General features: G+C 42.8%; 1 protein-coding gene across 8 annotated transcripts in view; it reads right to left on the minus strand.

The window, feature by feature from the left end:
* Positions 1-18,363, minus strand: part of ZNF827 (zinc finger protein 827) — a 146,266-nt gene that overhangs the window by 74,636 nt on the left and 53,267 nt on the right. For all 8 annotated transcript variants that reach the window (XM_075929980.1, XM_075929976.1, XM_075929977.1 and 5 more), the window contains one exon: positions 11,724-11,957. In XM_075929980.1, coding sequence (XP_075786095.1) covers positions 11,724-11,957 — 234 coding nt within the window. The remainder of the gene's footprint in view (positions 1-11,723; positions 11,958-18,363) is intronic.

Below are 18,363 nucleotides of genomic sequence, written 5' to 3' on the forward strand. Positions count from 1 at the left end.
TGAGGAGGACCAGAATACCATGCAAGAAGATCTGAAGAACCTTGCGCAATAGAAACAGGATAGTATTTAATAGTGCAAAGCCTTGTATTTAGGGACTAACAACAAGAATATTTTATAGAAGTTGGGGACTTATCAGCTGGAAGTGACAGTGGAGGAGAAAGAGATGGGTGACCATAAGTCAGTGGTAGACAACCTGTGGCCCATGGGCTACATGCAACCCATCAGAGTTCTATGTATGGCCTGCGAAACATTTTATTTACTTTTGCCCATGCACAAGATTGCTAAATTCCACTGGTTTCTGTCCACGTAATTAAGAGACTCAAAGTGCTTGGGCTTGTTTAGTTTATGCAATAGCAGGCTGAAGGGAGATATTCATACACAAGAATCATATATCAGAGGGACAGATACCAGGAAGAGAGAGGAGTTATTTAAGTTGAGCATCAATTTGGACCCCAGAACAAATGCATGTAAACTACACATCAACAAATTTAGGTTTGAAATTAGGCAAAGGTTTCTAACCATACAAGGAGTGAAGTTCTGGAGCAGCCTCCCAAGGAGAACAGTAGGGCAGGGGAAAAAACCCTAACTGGCTTCAAAACGGAGCTTGAGAAGTTTATGGCGGAGATGGTATAACAGGACTGCCTACAATGGTATGTGGCCCGTTGGTGACTGCCTACTGCAAAAATCTCCAGTGGTTGTAGATGGAACACGAGGGTGGGAGGGCTCTGGGTTACTACTGAAAATTCTCTCTCTGTTATCTGCTTGTTGAGTCTTGGCCACATGCTCAGGGGCTAACAGGATCATCATATTGGGGTCAGGAAGGAATTTCCCCCCCCCCCAAGTCAGATTAGCAGAGACCCTGATGGTTTAACTAGTGTAAATGGTTTATTTTCTGTCACTTGAAATCTTTACATCATGATATCAGAACATCAGCCAGAGGTGAGGGTCTATTACAGGAAGAAGTGGGTGAAATTCTGTTGCCTACCATCTGTAGGAGGTCAGACTAGATAATCAGGATGGTCCCTTCAGACTTTAGTAAGAGTATCTGAGTAAGAATATACATTACAATGTTAAACCTAATCAACGTCCCATAAATGGCTTGCCACAAGATGTTAGAACAGATGTCAGTATTTGAGCTGAGTGAGCCTAGTATTTATTTAATTTTTTTACTTGATATAGGAATTAGCAGGGCTCAACAAACAGCTGAATCTACTCGCTCCATGCACCCCGTTCACTGGTCTGGTGCATGTGCGGTGCGGGGCTAGCGAGTAGCTCTTGCTGGGGTTTGTCAAGCCCTGGGAATTAGAAATATGAGAGGAGCATTGTAAGTTATCTGCAAAGACACTAGAGTTTTCAGTTGCCTAAGTAGCCCCCATTAAAGTTGTACACCCCTCAAATATGAAATGGTACCTTGTGGGCAGGCACAGAATTTACACCCCCTCCCATGTACAGTACCATTGGCCTGACGGGAGAACCTCCCCCCCAAATACAGAAGTCACACTATGTCTTTGGGACTCTCTCTCAGTGATGCCTTTAATCTGCTCTACAGAAGTAGAGTATAGCTCAATGTAAGCTGTGTCCAGGCCAGGGGGTGCTGCCAACTAGGACAAAAAAAACCCAACTCATGTTTGGGCTGAACTACTAGATGCCCTCTGTCACAAAGACTCCTGCCGTTTGCATTCTTCATGGTGGTTTATTTCATAAAATTGCTGCCTTTGTGACAAACATGAGAAACAGACAAACCCACACTTACTGTTACTTGCACCAAAGGGGCACCTTAATTAGTGGCCTTATCTAAAGCCTACTGCACAGAATGAACAGCATCCCTTTGACTCAGCAGGCTTTGGAAGGACCTGTAGACCTTCACTCAAGGGATTTATTCTCACTTCCATGCATAAAATGATTTAATTCCAACAGTGAAAGCCAGCAGCAACTTAGGGAAAGAGTGTCCTTGTTAATCATTTCAAACTTTAAAAAGCACACATACAATGGTAAAATCTATTTTAGAGGAGTATCCTTAGAGTGACAAGGAAATATCATGTCAGATGCCTTGTAAAACTTAAAAATACTAAACTGGAAATGGTATTAAATATTTGGGAAATATTTATGTTTTTACGAAAGAAACAATTTTTGGTTTCCTACAATAGGCAATAAAATGTATACAGCAGCTAAAATAATGTGTGTGTGTGGGGGGGGAGGCTCTATTTGCGATCCATGTAGGATCCAGATTCAGGGAAGGAAGTACCAAAAATAGAGACCAATGTCACCCTTCTCTTGCTCCTCATACTTCCAAAGAGGGGCACCAATTACTGCAGCAGTATTAGATTCCTGGGCACCATAAGCCTGGTTCAAGAATGCTAATAAAAATTGCAGGTGACACAAATTTGGAAGATACTGCCAATAGGAAGAACAACCAGAATGTCATACAGCTTTGAAAACTGGAATATTAGAAATGGGAATAAATTTAATAGTGCAGAGTCTTGCACTTGGGAACCAACAATAAGAATTTTTGCTATAAGCTACATTTTTGCGTATCAGCTGGAAGTCACTAGGGATGTAAACAACTAGTTGACTCAACTAGTTGCTTCCCCTGCCCTTGCTGTCTCTATCAGAGAGAAGCAACCAAGCGGTAGGGAGCAGGAGCTGATCCTGGGGGGCCACCGGTGAAGTCGGTCCCTCCCCACACTGTCTCAGAGAGGCAGGAGAGGCACAGAAGGAAATGGCGCAAGCGGGGACTGCTTCCGTGCCTGCTCACAACAGTTCCCACTGTGAGAGCTTCTGCTTTTGAAATGTACAACCCTATGGGGCTCTTGTACATTTCAAAAGCAGAAGTGCTGTAGGGAACATGGGGTGAGCAGGGACTCACGCAGTCCCTGTTCACCCCATGCTCTCTGTGGCCCCCCCTTGCTGCCTCTCTATGGAGGGTGGGGGGAGTTTGACAGGAGCCGGTGCTAGAGGGATCCGGCGCTAGAGGGATCCGGCTTAAAATCTGGTTCCACCAGCACTGTCTCCAGGGTGCTGCCTGCCTCCTCCCACTACCTCTGATAGAGGCAGTGGCAGGGAGGGATAGGAGACACTGCTGCGAACCAGCCCTGGTCCGCAGGAGTCCTAGCGGGGAGCTGGGCTCCCCCATGAAGAGGGGCATTTGCCACCAAGCAACCCACAGTGGCTAGAGCTGGCCACGGACAGGGACTGCTGCCTGAGCAGCCTCTGCCTGCGGCCAGCCCTGGCCACCATGAACAGGGGCTGCTGGACTCAGCAAGAGTTGGGACTGAGTAGTCCCAGCTTGTGCTGAACACCGTGTCTCTGCATTTTAAACACAGTAAGAGCCTAATGGCTCTTACTACATTTAAAATGCAAAGCCGCAGCACAGGTGGCTCTGGAGCCAGCAAGAGCCAGGACTGCTCAGTCCCAGCTTGAGTAGGCTCCTCTGGAGCTAACCCCACTGCAGCTCTGCAGAAGCGATTATTGACTCATATAATTGATACACATTGTGCCCACGAAAGCTCATGATACCTTTTATTTGTTAGTCTCTAACAGGACCTCTCGTCTTTTAGGGTTTGGTATTGTCATCCTTACTTCTGCATTGCTGCTGGCAGGGCACTGCCTTCAGATCTGGGCACCCAGCCAATAGCTGCTGCTCTTTGGCCACCCAGCTGTGAAGGAAGCACAGAAGTAAGGTGGCAATATTGTGACACCCTGAACACAAATAACCTTGCCACTCCCCATGCAATTCCCTTTTGGGTCAGGACCTCCAATTTGAGAACTCCTGGTCTCCTCCCGTGAAAGCTATACAGGAGGCCCTCAACTTGCGACGCAATCCATTCCTGGGGAAGCGTTGCAAGTTGGGGGTGTCGTCACTCAAGCTCTCATTTACGATAGGTGCCATGCACCATCGTAAATACGGGCCAGGGATGTAAGTCGGGGGTTTTCGGCCCCTTCTGCACTTACAAAAATGGTTGTAAGTGCAGGGGGTCAGAACTCTGGTGGTTGCATGTTGGGGGCCTCCTGTACAGTATAAAGTAAAAGCACACACACACACACACACACACACCAGATTTCTCCAAGGAGAGGGGAAGAGAACAGATTTCATGGTTTGTGATGCATTTTTCATGGCAATGCATTTGGTAAGACCCTAACTGTAACCTAGCAACTTAAAGGGCACCAGTAAAGAAACACTGGGGTTAGAGAAGTGGGAGAAGGAAATCCATGCACCTAACAAACTTACTCTAAACTTAGGCTAATTACCCTCTCCAACCGACCAATACAAAAAACAAACAACTGAAAAATTGCCCAAACCCTGCAAGAGTAAAAAGAATGAAGGCAGAAGTCCAAAAGCTGAGTGAGAGCTAGCCACTGAATTGCACTGAATGCAACAGGTACCTGATCATGAATGCAAGCAACTCAGGGCCTTCAGAGCCACAGTATAGGATCTTGAAGCCAGGCTGACTGAACTGGAGGAGCTATGGATATAGATGGCACAGGTAAGAAGACTTTCAGGATCACAAGAATGGTCCTACCCACAGTCTGACAGCCTCTGTCAGGAAAGGAGAGCAAACTGGAGCAGAGGGGAATAATCCATTCGTAGGGACCTTCCTTCCAGATGATGTTATGACAACCTCTCACACTGAGGATACATATCCTGTAGAGCAGGGCAAAAGGGCCTCTGCGGGCTGGATCTGGCTCACCAAGTGGATTGATCCAGACCATGGAGGCCCTGCCGCTTCCCTGGAGGCCCTGCCGCTTCCCTGCCCCAAGGCCAATTAGGACCTAGGGGTGGGGAGAAGTGCACAAAGTTTCCTCTACCTTGCCAGGAGCACGCAGCCCTTTGAAGCGCCACATGCTCCCGGCAGGTGGGAAGAGACTTCACGCATGCCCCCAAGCCAATTAGGGCTTGAGGGTAGGGGGAGCACACGAAGTTTCCTCCACTCTAGCCGTGCCCTGTGATGAGGGTGTGGCACTTAGAAGCACCACGTGCTCCTAGCAGGGCGGGAGGAGACGTCACACACTCCCCCGCCCCCAAACCCTGATTGACCTGGGGGTAAGGGAGCACGAGAAGTCTCTTCCCATCACCAGGGGTATGGGTGCCTAGGGGAACCTGGGAGGGGCAAAGGGGCTCCTCCACCCCCAGACTAATCATGATCTGTGGGTGGGGAAGCCCCGAAGCATCCTGGCCCCACCCCTTCTGCTTGAGGCCCTGCCCCTTTTGGTGCAGCCCAGAGCCACTTAAATGTTTTGAAGTGGCCCCAGGCAAAAAATTATTGACCACCCCTCCTGTAGAGGAAACCCCAGTAACTTGGGAAGGCACAGTAATAGTAATGGGGGATATGATTATTACAAATATGGAGAGGTGGTTTGTAATGACCAGGAGAACTTCATAGTACATTGTCAGCCAGCTGCAAAGGTTGAGGACCTCATGAGATATCTAGACAGACATCTGGGTGGTGCAGGGGAGAAGCCGGTGGTTGTGTACTAAGATCATGTCAATCTGCTGAAAGCCAGATGTGTAATATTCAGCAATGAAAATGTGATTTTATGCCATCAGGATGTGACAGGGAAATCAGCATGTAAAATTAGGGAAATTCCTTGAAATAAGGGAAAACAGAGATGCAAAAGGAGTCACATGGGGTATGTGTATTTTGCAGTTAGACTCCCACAGCTGCCCTGAGCCCGCTATTTCAGAGTCATGGGGCTCAATTTAAGGAGTTGTTTAATTGCAGTGAAGATGTTCCCACTGGTCTCAGGCACTGACTGTGTTCTGGGACACTCCCACCTTTCAGGAACCACCCCAAGCCCACCACTTCTCTATGGCCATTAAGTAGCTCCTTAGTCTACACTCCAGCAAGCTCGAATCAGCAGGCACAGGGCAGTCACTGGTGTTTCATTGAAGGGTCAACATATCTTTTCTTTTCTATGGCCTCTTCAGTCAAGAGGGCTTTAACAAACAATTCTCTTATAATGGGTGAGGCACCCAGTCACAAACAAAACCCCACACAAAACACATCTTTGATTACATGGATAATTTACACGGAAACCTGTATTTATAAGTCTGTCTCAGAAACTGTACATTATAGAATACCTCTGTATGTCTGGTTTTTTGTTATTTAACTGCCAAAAAGATTGGAAGTTTGTACTGAGCAATCAAACATTTAGTAGAAAAGCTAGCTCTTTCATTTCTAGACAACTTTGTGACATGTGCTCCCAAAGAGTTTCTTCAAACCCCTATGTGTTGCTTTTTTGTAGATGTCAGCCTGGCATGGTTTCAAATTACTTCTATGGATCATTGAAGATAAATAACTAACACTTGGAACGTTTCAGTAAGAGAGATTAAAGTTACTAGCAAAGACAGGAATTCACGGACACTTTCAGTCAGGTTCGCAATCCACAAAACTATGCAGTCTCAGAAAGCATAAGAGAGTCGGGTATTCCATTAAAATATTTTTTACTTCATCTGGGTTTGACTGGCAAATATCACTGTTCAACAACAAGCAGACTTGCTCTATATACAGCAATTAAAAATCTCACCGACTCATGCATCATTTCACACACCTTCAAGATAGAGTTGACTCAGTGAAACATGCCGTGTTTGAAGTGAACTCTGACATGTGACTGATATTCGAAGTGAAGCTGCACCGTTACAGATACATCATAAAAAAATCAATTTGAGGAGTCTTCAAATAGAGAACGTTTTAGACAGGAACTGATTTTTTTTTTTTTAAAACAGGCAGAGGGCTCCAAACATTTTAAGTAATAGAGAAATGGTTCTGCATGGGTTTAAAGTCCATCCTTACACCACAATTATGTACATAGAGCTATATACAGTAAAAACTCTGTTATCCGGCATGTTAGGGAAATGGAGGCACCGGTTAATTGAATATTCTTATTAACCGAGAGTTACACTTTAACAGTGGAATACTAGCTTTTAGAAAATTAGAATACAACAAAATGAATTACGTATGAAATAGTATACTAGTACTCACCAATCCAGTAGTAGTACTGCACTGCAGAATGTTTGGTTTCTTGATGCACTTAGATGAATATAGGTAACATTTTCTATACAATAGGTTATTTTATGATACTACATATCACAAACTATACTGAACATAAATTAGTTTTTCTTCTGCAATTCAAAAGGCACTTCAGGATCTCATAGTGCCTCAGGGTCATTATCAACAGCAACCATCATTGCAGATGTAGGTAGGAGATGGGGTCATTACAAATTCAGCTCAATGACACACCCTTGAAGTTTTGGGGTGTGTGGGTTTTTTTTAAATAAATCCCTGATTTCAGCTTGTCTACTTCTCTTCTGCTTCTTTGGTATAAGCAAAGAGACAGAATATGCAATTGCATAATGGGCAATACTAATCCCGGTTACTAGCTTGAAAACGTGTACTGGGAGATATCAGAAATGTTTGTTAATTGAACTTTTTGGTTGAGTGCCAGAGAACAGAGCTTTCAGTTAACCATTTCCAGACATAGGGATCCTGAGGAAATTAAGATTGTATAAAGGAGAAAACGTTTTACATATTTCCAGGTCTGTGATAGTGTTGGTGCAAGAGGGTAAAACAGTCAATGATTCTGAAAGATAACACATCAACAAAACAATCTCCCTACTGTTTTAGTGGAAATGACTTTTTCAAGTGTAACATTTAGACTGTAAACGAAAGTTAACAAGACAGCTTGCACTGGTGACTGAAAGTTACAAGAAATGCCTGCAGCGAGACTGGATGCATTAAACTTAGATGAGTACAGTGTAATGCTTGAATAACCTACTTAAACATTTTGGGGCTGAACTGTTGCTTTTCAATATTGGAGAATGGATACAATTGTAAAAAAAAGCAGTTTAGCTACATTTGAAAAAAATAGATTTCTTGCAAGACTTTTTGGAATGTTACATAAGAATTAGGGAGGCAAATGATTATCCGGTAAGCCTCACCCTTAATGGATGAGGCTCACCAGTTCCAGTTAATCGGTAGGGGCTGGAACAGTTCCCTGCCTGTCCCAGGCAATGGGCTGCTCCAGCCCTGCCAGCCCCTGTACGTGGCTGGGCCGATCCCCTCCCAACTGCAGGCAGGAGCTGCTCTGGCTGGCTGCCTCCTGCCTTTCCCCCCACCCCCACCGCAGGGTACACGCTGGCTCTCCGGGAGCTGGCTGCAGAGCCTGCTGTGAAGCCTCCCCGGTACCCAGCTTTGCCACAGACTCTGCTGTATAAAGCTCATATAAGCTTTATATTGCAGGGCCCACGGCACATGTAACTGTGAAACTGCTGGGATTTTTAGCACTTATACAGTTACATTTTTAAACAACTTATTAATCCCCAATAAGAATAGTGCCAACATTTTTAATATAAACAGGAAAATGGAACCATATGTTTGGGTAAAGCTCCTAAGTGCAAAGACAGAAATCAACATTTTACTCCATAAGAAAACATTTGTTAGACTGTCAAGGGATAACGGACAGTGAGAGCTGTTGTGGTTATCGGTTTTTTGTTTTGTTAAGGAATAATATGCAGCAGAATAGCATTCAACAGGTAAGCAATGTTAGCCATTTGATTTTTACCATGCAGATACATACTGCAGGAGGACCTGTTTTACACCTGATTATAGAATACATATCTGAGGGCCCTTGATAATTCCTCCCCCCCCCCAAATCCCCCTGCCAAACACACACATACACAGGCACTAGAACATCTAGATATACCCATTCTCTCAAATCCTCGCTCCTTCTGACATTAAGAAAATGGACATGGTTTCTTTTGAAGATACTTCCAAGTTACTGAAAATTCTAATCAATTCAACACAGGACATAACTACATTTCTGGGACTCAGCAATGATTTAAAATAATTCTATTTTAATTAAAATCAAACAAAACTTTGAAAGCTTATCTATATGACATGGCAAAACACAGCAGGGGTGGTGTGATCTGTATAGCAAAAATGTGGCACACTCTAACTGCCCTGTGTAGACCTTGCTGTCACACACTACATAGTACCTAGTTCATGCTAATGGGGTCCCTTTTGAAATCACACCCCTTTAGCGCACTTTGCTGGCGCTGTATACACAAGCCCCAAGAAAAAAATTAAAAAGCGTTTTTCATTCATAAAATATTTTTCAGCATGACCCACACTGAACTAGGGATGTTAATTAGTTGGTTAATCAAAATGTGAGTAGTCGATGGAATTTCCATTGACTACTCAATTAGTCAATAAGAGGGGCGCTCGCTATCCTGTTGCGCCTCTCCCTTTGAAATATACAAGAGCTGCCCACGGCTCTTGAACATTTCAAATGAAGAGGCGCAGCAGGACTGCTCAGATCCCTGCTCCTGCGCCTTTCCCTTTGAAATGTACAAGAGTTGCCCTCAGCTCTTTCACTTTTCAAAGGGAGAGGCATAGCAGCAGGGACGCCTCTGCCTCACCTGCCCCCCACAGAGATGGTGCTGGGGAAAACCAGCTTTTACATTGGCTCCCCCTAGCACCAGCTCCTGCTCCTCCCCCCCTTGCTGCCTCTCTCTGACAGAGGCAGCAAGGGATGGTGGTGAAGTGACTAGTCAAGCGACTACTCGACTATCCGATAAGCTTATGCTCATCAGATAGTCGACTAGTCACTTACATCCCTACACTGAACTCTATCCTTATGCTCCTAAGAGTGGTCAAAAACTATACATCTGAAATGTTTAAGCACCAACACTGTATAACTCCATCCATAAGCTAATACAGGACTATCAACTTCAGTATGTGTAAATAAATCTCAATTAATTCCTTACTCTCTCAACTATTGATCAGCCAGAAACACCATGAGCAAGTTTTTCTGAATCACTGAAATGATCAAAGAAGAAACATCTTCTTACTTGCAGTATTCAGTCAACTCCCAACTGAAGATGACTGAAGATCTGTGTAAGATTTTAGAATTCCTGAAAATTCCCTTTTAGCAGCAGATGTGGAAAAGCGATCCTATTTGAATAGATATTTCAACAAGGAATAGTCTAACCTTTTGTAATAAAAAGCCAACAACAAAACTATTTTATAAGAGGAAGAGATTCCATGTGACCACTTATTAATCACTGTTATGATTTATAGTTTCTCCAAAACACTGGAGGAATTTATTAAATTTCATTGCTATTACCTTGTATGAAGAAAAATAGAAAGCCACCATTTCATATCCATTAGATTGGAGAGTTTTATCACTAGAACACAGTGGTTGGAATTCCGTCTATTTCTAGTCATAAACCAACCGACTAGTAACAAAACCAGGCTACGCGATATAAAACATTTTATAATCTTCAGTGTTCTATGGGAAATTCCCACTCCAAAACTCAAGTCAGTAAGTTTTTACATTACGTATAAGCATTTTGTGTGTGTGTGTGTGTGTGCGCGTGTGCGCACGCGCGCACGCATACGTGCTCTATGCGTTCTAACCATGAGGCATCCACACTGAATTGATGAACTGGAAAAAAGAGATACTAGAGAAGACACCGCTTAATTGCAGGAGTTTAAGTAGCATTCTGAATTTAGGTTCAAATTTGACAATACAAATATCTTGTTGACAAATTTCAGACAAATGGCAGCAATCACTAACGTCCCTGATCTCTGAATTTCTGCTAGTGTTTCTTGCAAGACTTTGATATAGCCAAACTGCAAGAAAAACCTCTTCCAATTTTGGATATGGAAATGGAGGTATGAATTCCATTTTCAGACTGAAAATATTGTGTATATTTTTAACAGGAAAGGTTAATAACTAATTTTAAATAAAAATTAAATGGTTTTCCTAACACATGTGCTCTAGAAATTATTCTCGGGAAGTTCTGTGGACTGTGTTATACAGAAAATCAGACAATATGATCACAATGGTTCCTTCTGGCCTTGGAATTTATGAAAACTACCACTCCCCTTTCTCCCATCTCCTTCCCTCCTCACTCATTCAATGAGTTTGGGTCTAAGGTCCTAATGTTCACTGTACTGCACCGAAAACTGAAGTTTAATACAAGAGCAACAAAGTCACATTATCTTTAACCAAAAAAGTAATCAAATTAATCCCCTGCCTCGCAACTCTTACACCCAAAATACATATGAATGTCTATATACACTACTATAATCGGAGGACTGAAGAAGAAAATTATGTTCCTTCTTTCTATGCTTACAGAGTATATTATATACATAGACATATACACACACAAAACCCAACACAATACAAAAGGTAATATTTCTATTGATGCCATAGAGAAAAAGTAAAGCAACAGAATAATCAAGTTTAGGTGGTTTGTATCTTGTTACAAAGCCTGGTCAGTTTACAGTGTCTGCTTAATAATAATATCCTACAATTTACGATACTATACTCAAACATAAGGCTTGGGAGCCTGTAATTTGTAAAGTTATGTCAGGTATCTGCATCATTCATACAATACAAATACATACTCTTACAACGTTAAAGACAGACAAACTTAAATAAATTAGGTATGGAAATATTTTGGAATGTTCTAAAACTAAACCCATACACATTATAAATCAGTTCCATTGACTGATTTTATAGCATTAACTTGAACCACTGAAATCTATGCACTGCAGTAATTAGACATTAGGTTGATAGGCCTACTGTCTACTGACAGGGGGTAGAGCCTTGCTGCTCTTTCAATTGTAACTAATACCATATGCCTTTTCTTCAACATATCCCTGCTAGCATACAGGCAAACATTTAAGAAGCTGAATATTTTTAAATTCATCAGTTACCTGATAGCTTCATAAGGAGCTCAGATGCCGCCTTGACGGACATGTCCTGCCTTAACACATTTGTCTGCACTTCCTGTGGCTTGACAGTCTCCCCAGGGATGCTTGGGGCTGAGGCTTCAGATCCCTGGTTGAAGACATAGCAGGACTGAGACAAGATTGAGCTTGCAGCTTCTTCATCCCGAGGCTCGTCTTTCACTTTAAACGTAGGAGTCAAGAGCTCTTTTTGATTCGCAGCTGTCAAAGGAGTTAAAAGGCTGGACTTAATGAGGTATGTAATGCATAATTATACAACAGCAAGTAACAAACCAACCGCCACCTGAGAACAGCTGTAGTAGGTATTAGTCAATAGAAAATGACACACAATTTAAAAAGGCTGGTGAGGTAGGTAGGTAGCTGCATCTTTTGTACAAACAGCAACTTTGGGACACAAGATCTCAGAGTTTTGAATCTTAAGGAAATGTGTACTTCTCACCCCTCCCTTTCTTCTGCCTCTGCCCTCACAATAGCTTTCCAACAGCTTGTGTTACCTTGTATGTCTCCCACAAGCCTCATGGACATCTAAGGATAACAGTTGATATAACAGCCAATTGGGCACAGGCTGTAACTGTTTAATTATGAAGCCATTTTTTTAAAAGCAGCATATAAAAGAGAGGAATAATACAGGATAGCAAGAGCAGAGGCAGAAAAAAGGCGCAAAGGGAAATGAAGAGAAGCGCAAATTAGTTACCCAAATCCAAATGGTTTGTTTTAATAATCTTACAAATGGACAAAAGATTTTTTAGAGGTCCCAAATACTTCTTGGAGTAGTCAGCCTTGTGTTATCCATATATTTTGAAGACCTAGTTAATATTTTAACTCCCGAGTCTCCACCTCTGAGAACAAAACAAAACAAAAGCTAGCAGATTCTTTTTAAATATCTTAAAATGCCTCATGTAAGCAAGCAATTGCTGCTTCTGAGAGCAGGATCCAGAGACCTTGGTGCTGCTTATGCTGGGCACAGAACCACTTTGGCAAATAGTTCTTCAGTTAGTAGTGGATGATGTTGGATCATGGTACTGGATTTGGTCAAATCAGGAACCAGGAACTTGAATATCATTGAAACAATATTCCCAACCTAAAAACATTCTAAGGTCATGACTCAGGCCCCCTAAAATTATGAGAATTGAAAATAAAAGTCCTGATTTACAGAAGAGTATAATTGTTTTTCACCTGCCTTTTAATTTTTTAACTTTTAGGCAAAGCCACCTGTTCCCAGTTTGCTTGTGATTATCTATTGTTCAACATTCCACCTTGTGTGCACTCAAAAATATAAGCCTCCATGTTACAGGGGGATTCTCCTGACCTGCACCCCAGGTCCCTGGGGAGCTGCCATTCTATACTTAGTAATGGAGTAGGCAGCTGTGCTCAAAACATTCTCCCACCCTTCTCCTGTCCATTCTCCTGTCCTTCACCCGCTGCACCCCTACATGTTGCTCAAAACAGCCAACTGTGGGGACCGTGTGCACTGTGCACTACAAATCCCAGAGAGGGAGAGAGGAAGCTTCGTGCACTATGCCCATCCCCAGCATAATCTTGCATGCAGCGCGCAGAGGCCTCCCCGAAGGGGCACACACAAAGCACATGGCCCCTGCAGCCTGCCACTTCGAACGGTATGTGGGGCCACAGCAGGCAGAGAACCTGCCCAACACTCCTGCGTGGGTGATGGCTGGGAGCTGCCTAAGGTAAGCACCTCCTGGCTAGAGCCTGCACCTGGCATCCCACCCTCTCCCTCACCTAACCCTGTGCCACCCCTCCTGCATCTCTGCTCTAGGTCACAACCCTCTCCTGCCCTAAGTCATTATCTAAGCTTTTCTGATTTCTCTTGTATGGATGTATTAATGTAGACAGAAGTCATAATTCATACAGCAGAAGAGAGGCAGAATACATGTTTAGCTGAAAGCAATTCTTGTTGGCACATTTCCTGAACTGTCAAAACTCTCCCCAAATGAATACTTCCAACCCAAAGGGCACACAAAACCAGGACCGTTATTACCTGGGCTTAAATTCTCAGACACTGTTTCCTAGTGTCTCCACATCTGTCCCTCTTTTGGGGCTCCAGGCTTCATCTGTGGGTCAAGGCTTCCAGGGGCCTGAACCCTGCAGGAGGTGCTGCAGGGCTTGAATCCCACTAGGGCTCCCATGGGTTTCGAAACATTTTCAAAACTCTGCTCTAGATGGCGCCAGCTGAACTTAAGCCCTAGTTATTAGAATTAATTTTTTAAAAAAGAACCAACTGTATCAATACTACAGCTCCATTTAGTATTCCCTGTCACTCTAACTTGAGAGAGAAAAGAGGATGCCAAGCTAAATCAAGCCTATCTAGAAGGATGATCAAACACAAATAAGGTTATTCAGAGTGATGGATCTGCACTAGAATAAATTAAAGTAACAGGTAAGAAAAATAATCTAGTCTTTTTCCAGTCCTGGTTTCACTGCTCTGGACAGAATTCATAACACATGGGAAGTAGTATGCAGTGACCAGTCCCCAACCACATTGGCAGATATAGCGAACAGATGTAATAGTCATTACAAATAAGGGAACAGAAGGTTTTTGACGGAATCTGCCGAACAAACCAATTCACTTACTGTGTATTTCTAAGTGCTCACAATGCTTACGATTGAAAACAGGAAAACAAATGAAGCTTGGTGTTATAAGTTGGGCACAGTGATGAAGACTGGTCTGTGATCTAATGACTAGAGAGTTGAAAGTAAGAATTTAAGAAAATAAAAGAATCCCCACACAACCTTCCTACTGAAGGGAAGGGTTGCAAGAAAAGAGATCTACAGAGCCAGCAAACACACACATATTGGTTGAAAATAGCTGTAATGGAAGGCTCTACAAAGCAATAATCTTAGGGCCCACAATGCCTTATAAATGGTGTTTGTGAGCCACGACTACAAAGACATGAGATAGCAGGATACAACCAAAGACATTAGTGGGATAACATGCTGAGACTTGCTCCTAAGTTGGCTTAGCTTCAAATCTTTCTGTAGGGAACCTTAAGATATATGGGGGGGGAGGGTGGAGAAGGAATAATGTTTTAGCCAGGTTCCCACCGAAGCTAGAACATCTGAGTGACTCGGTAAGTGAATAGTTACTAAGATTCCAGGTAGGAAGTTGCAGGCACTGGCAACCAGGACGACAAAAAAAATTAAGATAATTCATATTTGCTATAGTCGAAAGGATCCATTGTTTGATGTTGAATATTTACACCCGAAAAGGAAACTGTGATCAGTAAAGGGCTAGCAGAATGACTGACGAGTGTTCCTTGCTATTTTTGCAATTATATTGGGAAAGTTGAAGAAGGGGAATCCTACAGATGAATGCCAGCAAAGAAACTAATTCACGCTTACAGACAACCAGAAAGTTAGTAAAATCTTCAAAGTCTGCAAATGGAATAAGGGCTGAAATGGTTTCTTTGCAGGAAGCAACAGCATGTTAGAAACTGTTCAGAATAAGATCCCATTTCTCTGATCGTTTCTGTTTGACTTACAGAAGTCAAGTCCTGACTCTGTAATGGAAATGGAAAGATGCTGATCCGCTTGGACAGAATCTAGCTGGGTCTCTCACCTTCTCTTGTTGTTCCTGGTGCCCTCTCCTCAAAGGATCTGATATATTACAAAACACCTGTTGTCACTCACCAATTGTGCGGTAACACAGTTTCCAACTCCTTTAGTACTCAAACCTCTGCCTCAGGTAAACCAAGTAGACTACCACCCAGCCTCCCCACTCAAAGAAATTTGCCTCCATGGGAACTATTGCCCACCAATTCACTATGTGTGTTTAAGATCCTCAGCGAGGATGTGAATTAAAATATACCTTGTGAAAGAGAACTAGGGTGGTAAAACTTTAATGTGGGCATGCCCTAAAGGGAAGGGATCCTTGAGCACCCACCTATCATATGCAGCATACTATTTAAATTCATGGTCATCCAAGTCATTATAGGAATATTATGGCAAAATCTAAGTAGTAATAGAAGTGAAAGGTTTAAAAACAGTTAGCTAACTAGTCCCACCTTCTCAAACTGGTTTGAACCTAAGTTCTTGGGAGAGACCTTTAAGGAAACTATGGAGTGCTAATTCAAATCACAAGTATCGCCCAAAGAAGTCCTTTCCCTTACCATTACTGGCTGGATTACAGCTACCCCCTGAACTCTGAACCCAGAAGAGAGAGCTTGCAGAGAAGGAGAATGACTGACCATGATGCTCAGAAAAATGGGAACTTCTTGCCTATATGGAGCCCACTGAATGAGCTGTCCTTCCCTTACTGGGAACCTGCTTGCAGGCTATATGTAATGCAGGTTGTGGTAAGGTGAAGACAAGAAAATATGGGTTTAAAAACCCCTCTGCTATGGTCTTTAGGGCCATTCCTCAGTTTGTCCATTGCAACAGAGGCATGATAAAGCAGATCAGTACCAAGTGCTAAAACTATCCTGCTGAACCCATTGACATATCCCTTATTGTTGTGCAGCAAAGTCAGACCCTTTGGGGGGCTTTTTCCAACCCCCCAGATTAAGACTATGCTGGGGGAAGATGGGAGGAAACAATTTATTTTCTATGGGAAAGAATTCCTTGCAAAAATCTCTCAGAGAACAGCAGAGGAAACATCTGCTCTCTCCCATGAAAGTAGAGAGCCTGGGGAAAGGGCAGTTTGACTTAGCAAAAATGCCATTAGAAGGGATTTCCAAACAACAAGTGAATGAAACTCTGCCTTTCTGTCAGTGGTTCTGACTGAAAGGCCCATAAGTTACATCTTCTACCCAGAGAGTGGCTCTATCCCAGAACAAACAGAATTTACATTATATTTGATTCTATGAATAATACTTTGTGTACATTTTCAATATAGTTCGAAAATATACACTTGTGTATTCCTTGCCATGGCTTGGGCAAATGAACTGAGAAGCTTCAAACTACTCTCTTCATTAGGGCAGACTTTGCATTCCTGTATACTGCGGAATTCTGTGCATTTCTGGAAGATGTAAGATATATGTGATTTGATTTTGATGCCAACCAATTCTTGGATGTAAAATGGCAATCTATTGGGGAAGGGGAAGATGAAGTTATTAAGAGCTTGTATTTAATTAACTGTGCTATGTCCCTTTTTGGGTTTTATTTTCAATTAAAAACCTAGATTATGAAAATATGAATGTGAAGAGACACTTTAAAGAGCTATCTTGACATCAGGAATAGCTATATTGACAGCAGCATTATGGAATGTAGAATATTTTTAACTTAAGGACATGAACTAATATTTGCCAGCCCCGAGTGCTAACACATTCAATCTGAGATATATGATTTGGTCATAAACTATGAACCTTAAGTATGTGCAATATATTCTTTTCCTTGAAATTGCTAAAGTAGTACATCAGTTACAACAATTTAATTGGGTGTACTTTTATTATTTTAAAAACCTTTTGAAGAATCTCCAAACCAGCCAATTCAGCACTGTTGATGGGAAATTTTGAAGGGAGAGTTTGTTTGACACCACAGAAGCACAAAGGTTTTCAAGAACCCACACAGTATGGATAATCTTTCTAACTAATCATGGAATTTACCTAATATACTGTATGTAGCAGTGAGCTGATTTAGGAGCTTATCATTCTATCAATGAATTCAATTGAGAAAACATGAGCACAGAGTTTAGTATTTTGCACAATCATCAGAATCAAAGATGGTATTATTTCCTAAAATATGTACCTTTGTATAGTTATCACATCAGTCATGAATTAAAAGGTTTCCCCTCCCTCATTGAATATAAACTATAGTTTAGGGGTGGGGAAACTTTTTTGGTTTGGGGTCCACTGACACAGAAAAATCAGTTGGGGGGGCCTCACACAAGAAGCAGAGAAAAAAAAAAACCAAAAACTTCACTGACGTAGCCCGCGACTGAGAAGGGAAAAAAAACATTCTCCACATTCCCCTCACACACCACAGCATAGGCTAGAAGATTTTGTGTGCTCCAGCCCTGCACTGGGGTGGTTAGGGTTGCCAGATTGTTGAAACAAAAATACGGAACACCTCCCCCCGCCAAAAAAAAAAACACCGGGAAAAATTCTGTTGGGGGTGAGGGGGGAACAAAGTAAGAAAAAAAATAAAAAAGGACTCCAAGGACTTAAGCCAAAAAAAATTAAAACAAAACAGCATTAAAACAGCATGTACCCTTTAAGAATAAGTACAGGGATAGGAACATGTCTTTTGGCCGGCAGCCATTTTGGGCCGACAGCCTTGGGGAACCAGGTATGCATGGGGGCTGGGGTAGGGGGACTCAGGGGGAAGAGGCAGGTGCTGAGTGTTTGTAGGGTTGTCAGGTGCCTGTCATTTTGGCTTCCTGACCGGGGAAAAATTCAGAAAATACTGGACATCTTAGGTGTCTGGTATTCTCTGAATTTTATACCGGACAAGAACCAAAAATATCAGACACCTGGCAACCCTAGGCGATGGAGGGGCTGGACTGCCAGCATGGCCTCCTCAATGCTAAAGGGGGGAGAGCTCTGAGCCTCAAGGGCTGGATCCAGACAACCCCAGAGGGCTGCATGAAGCCCTCTTGTTTTAGGTTCTCCACCCCTGCTATAGTTTCTTTAACAAGCAAGACTGGGCAAAC

The sequence above is a fragment of the Pelodiscus sinensis genome, chromosome 5, assembly GCF_049634645.1.
Source record: "Pelodiscus sinensis isolate JC-2024 chromosome 5, ASM4963464v1, whole genome shotgun sequence".
Lineage (NCBI taxonomy): Eukaryota > Metazoa > Chordata > Testudines > Trionychidae > Pelodiscus > Pelodiscus sinensis.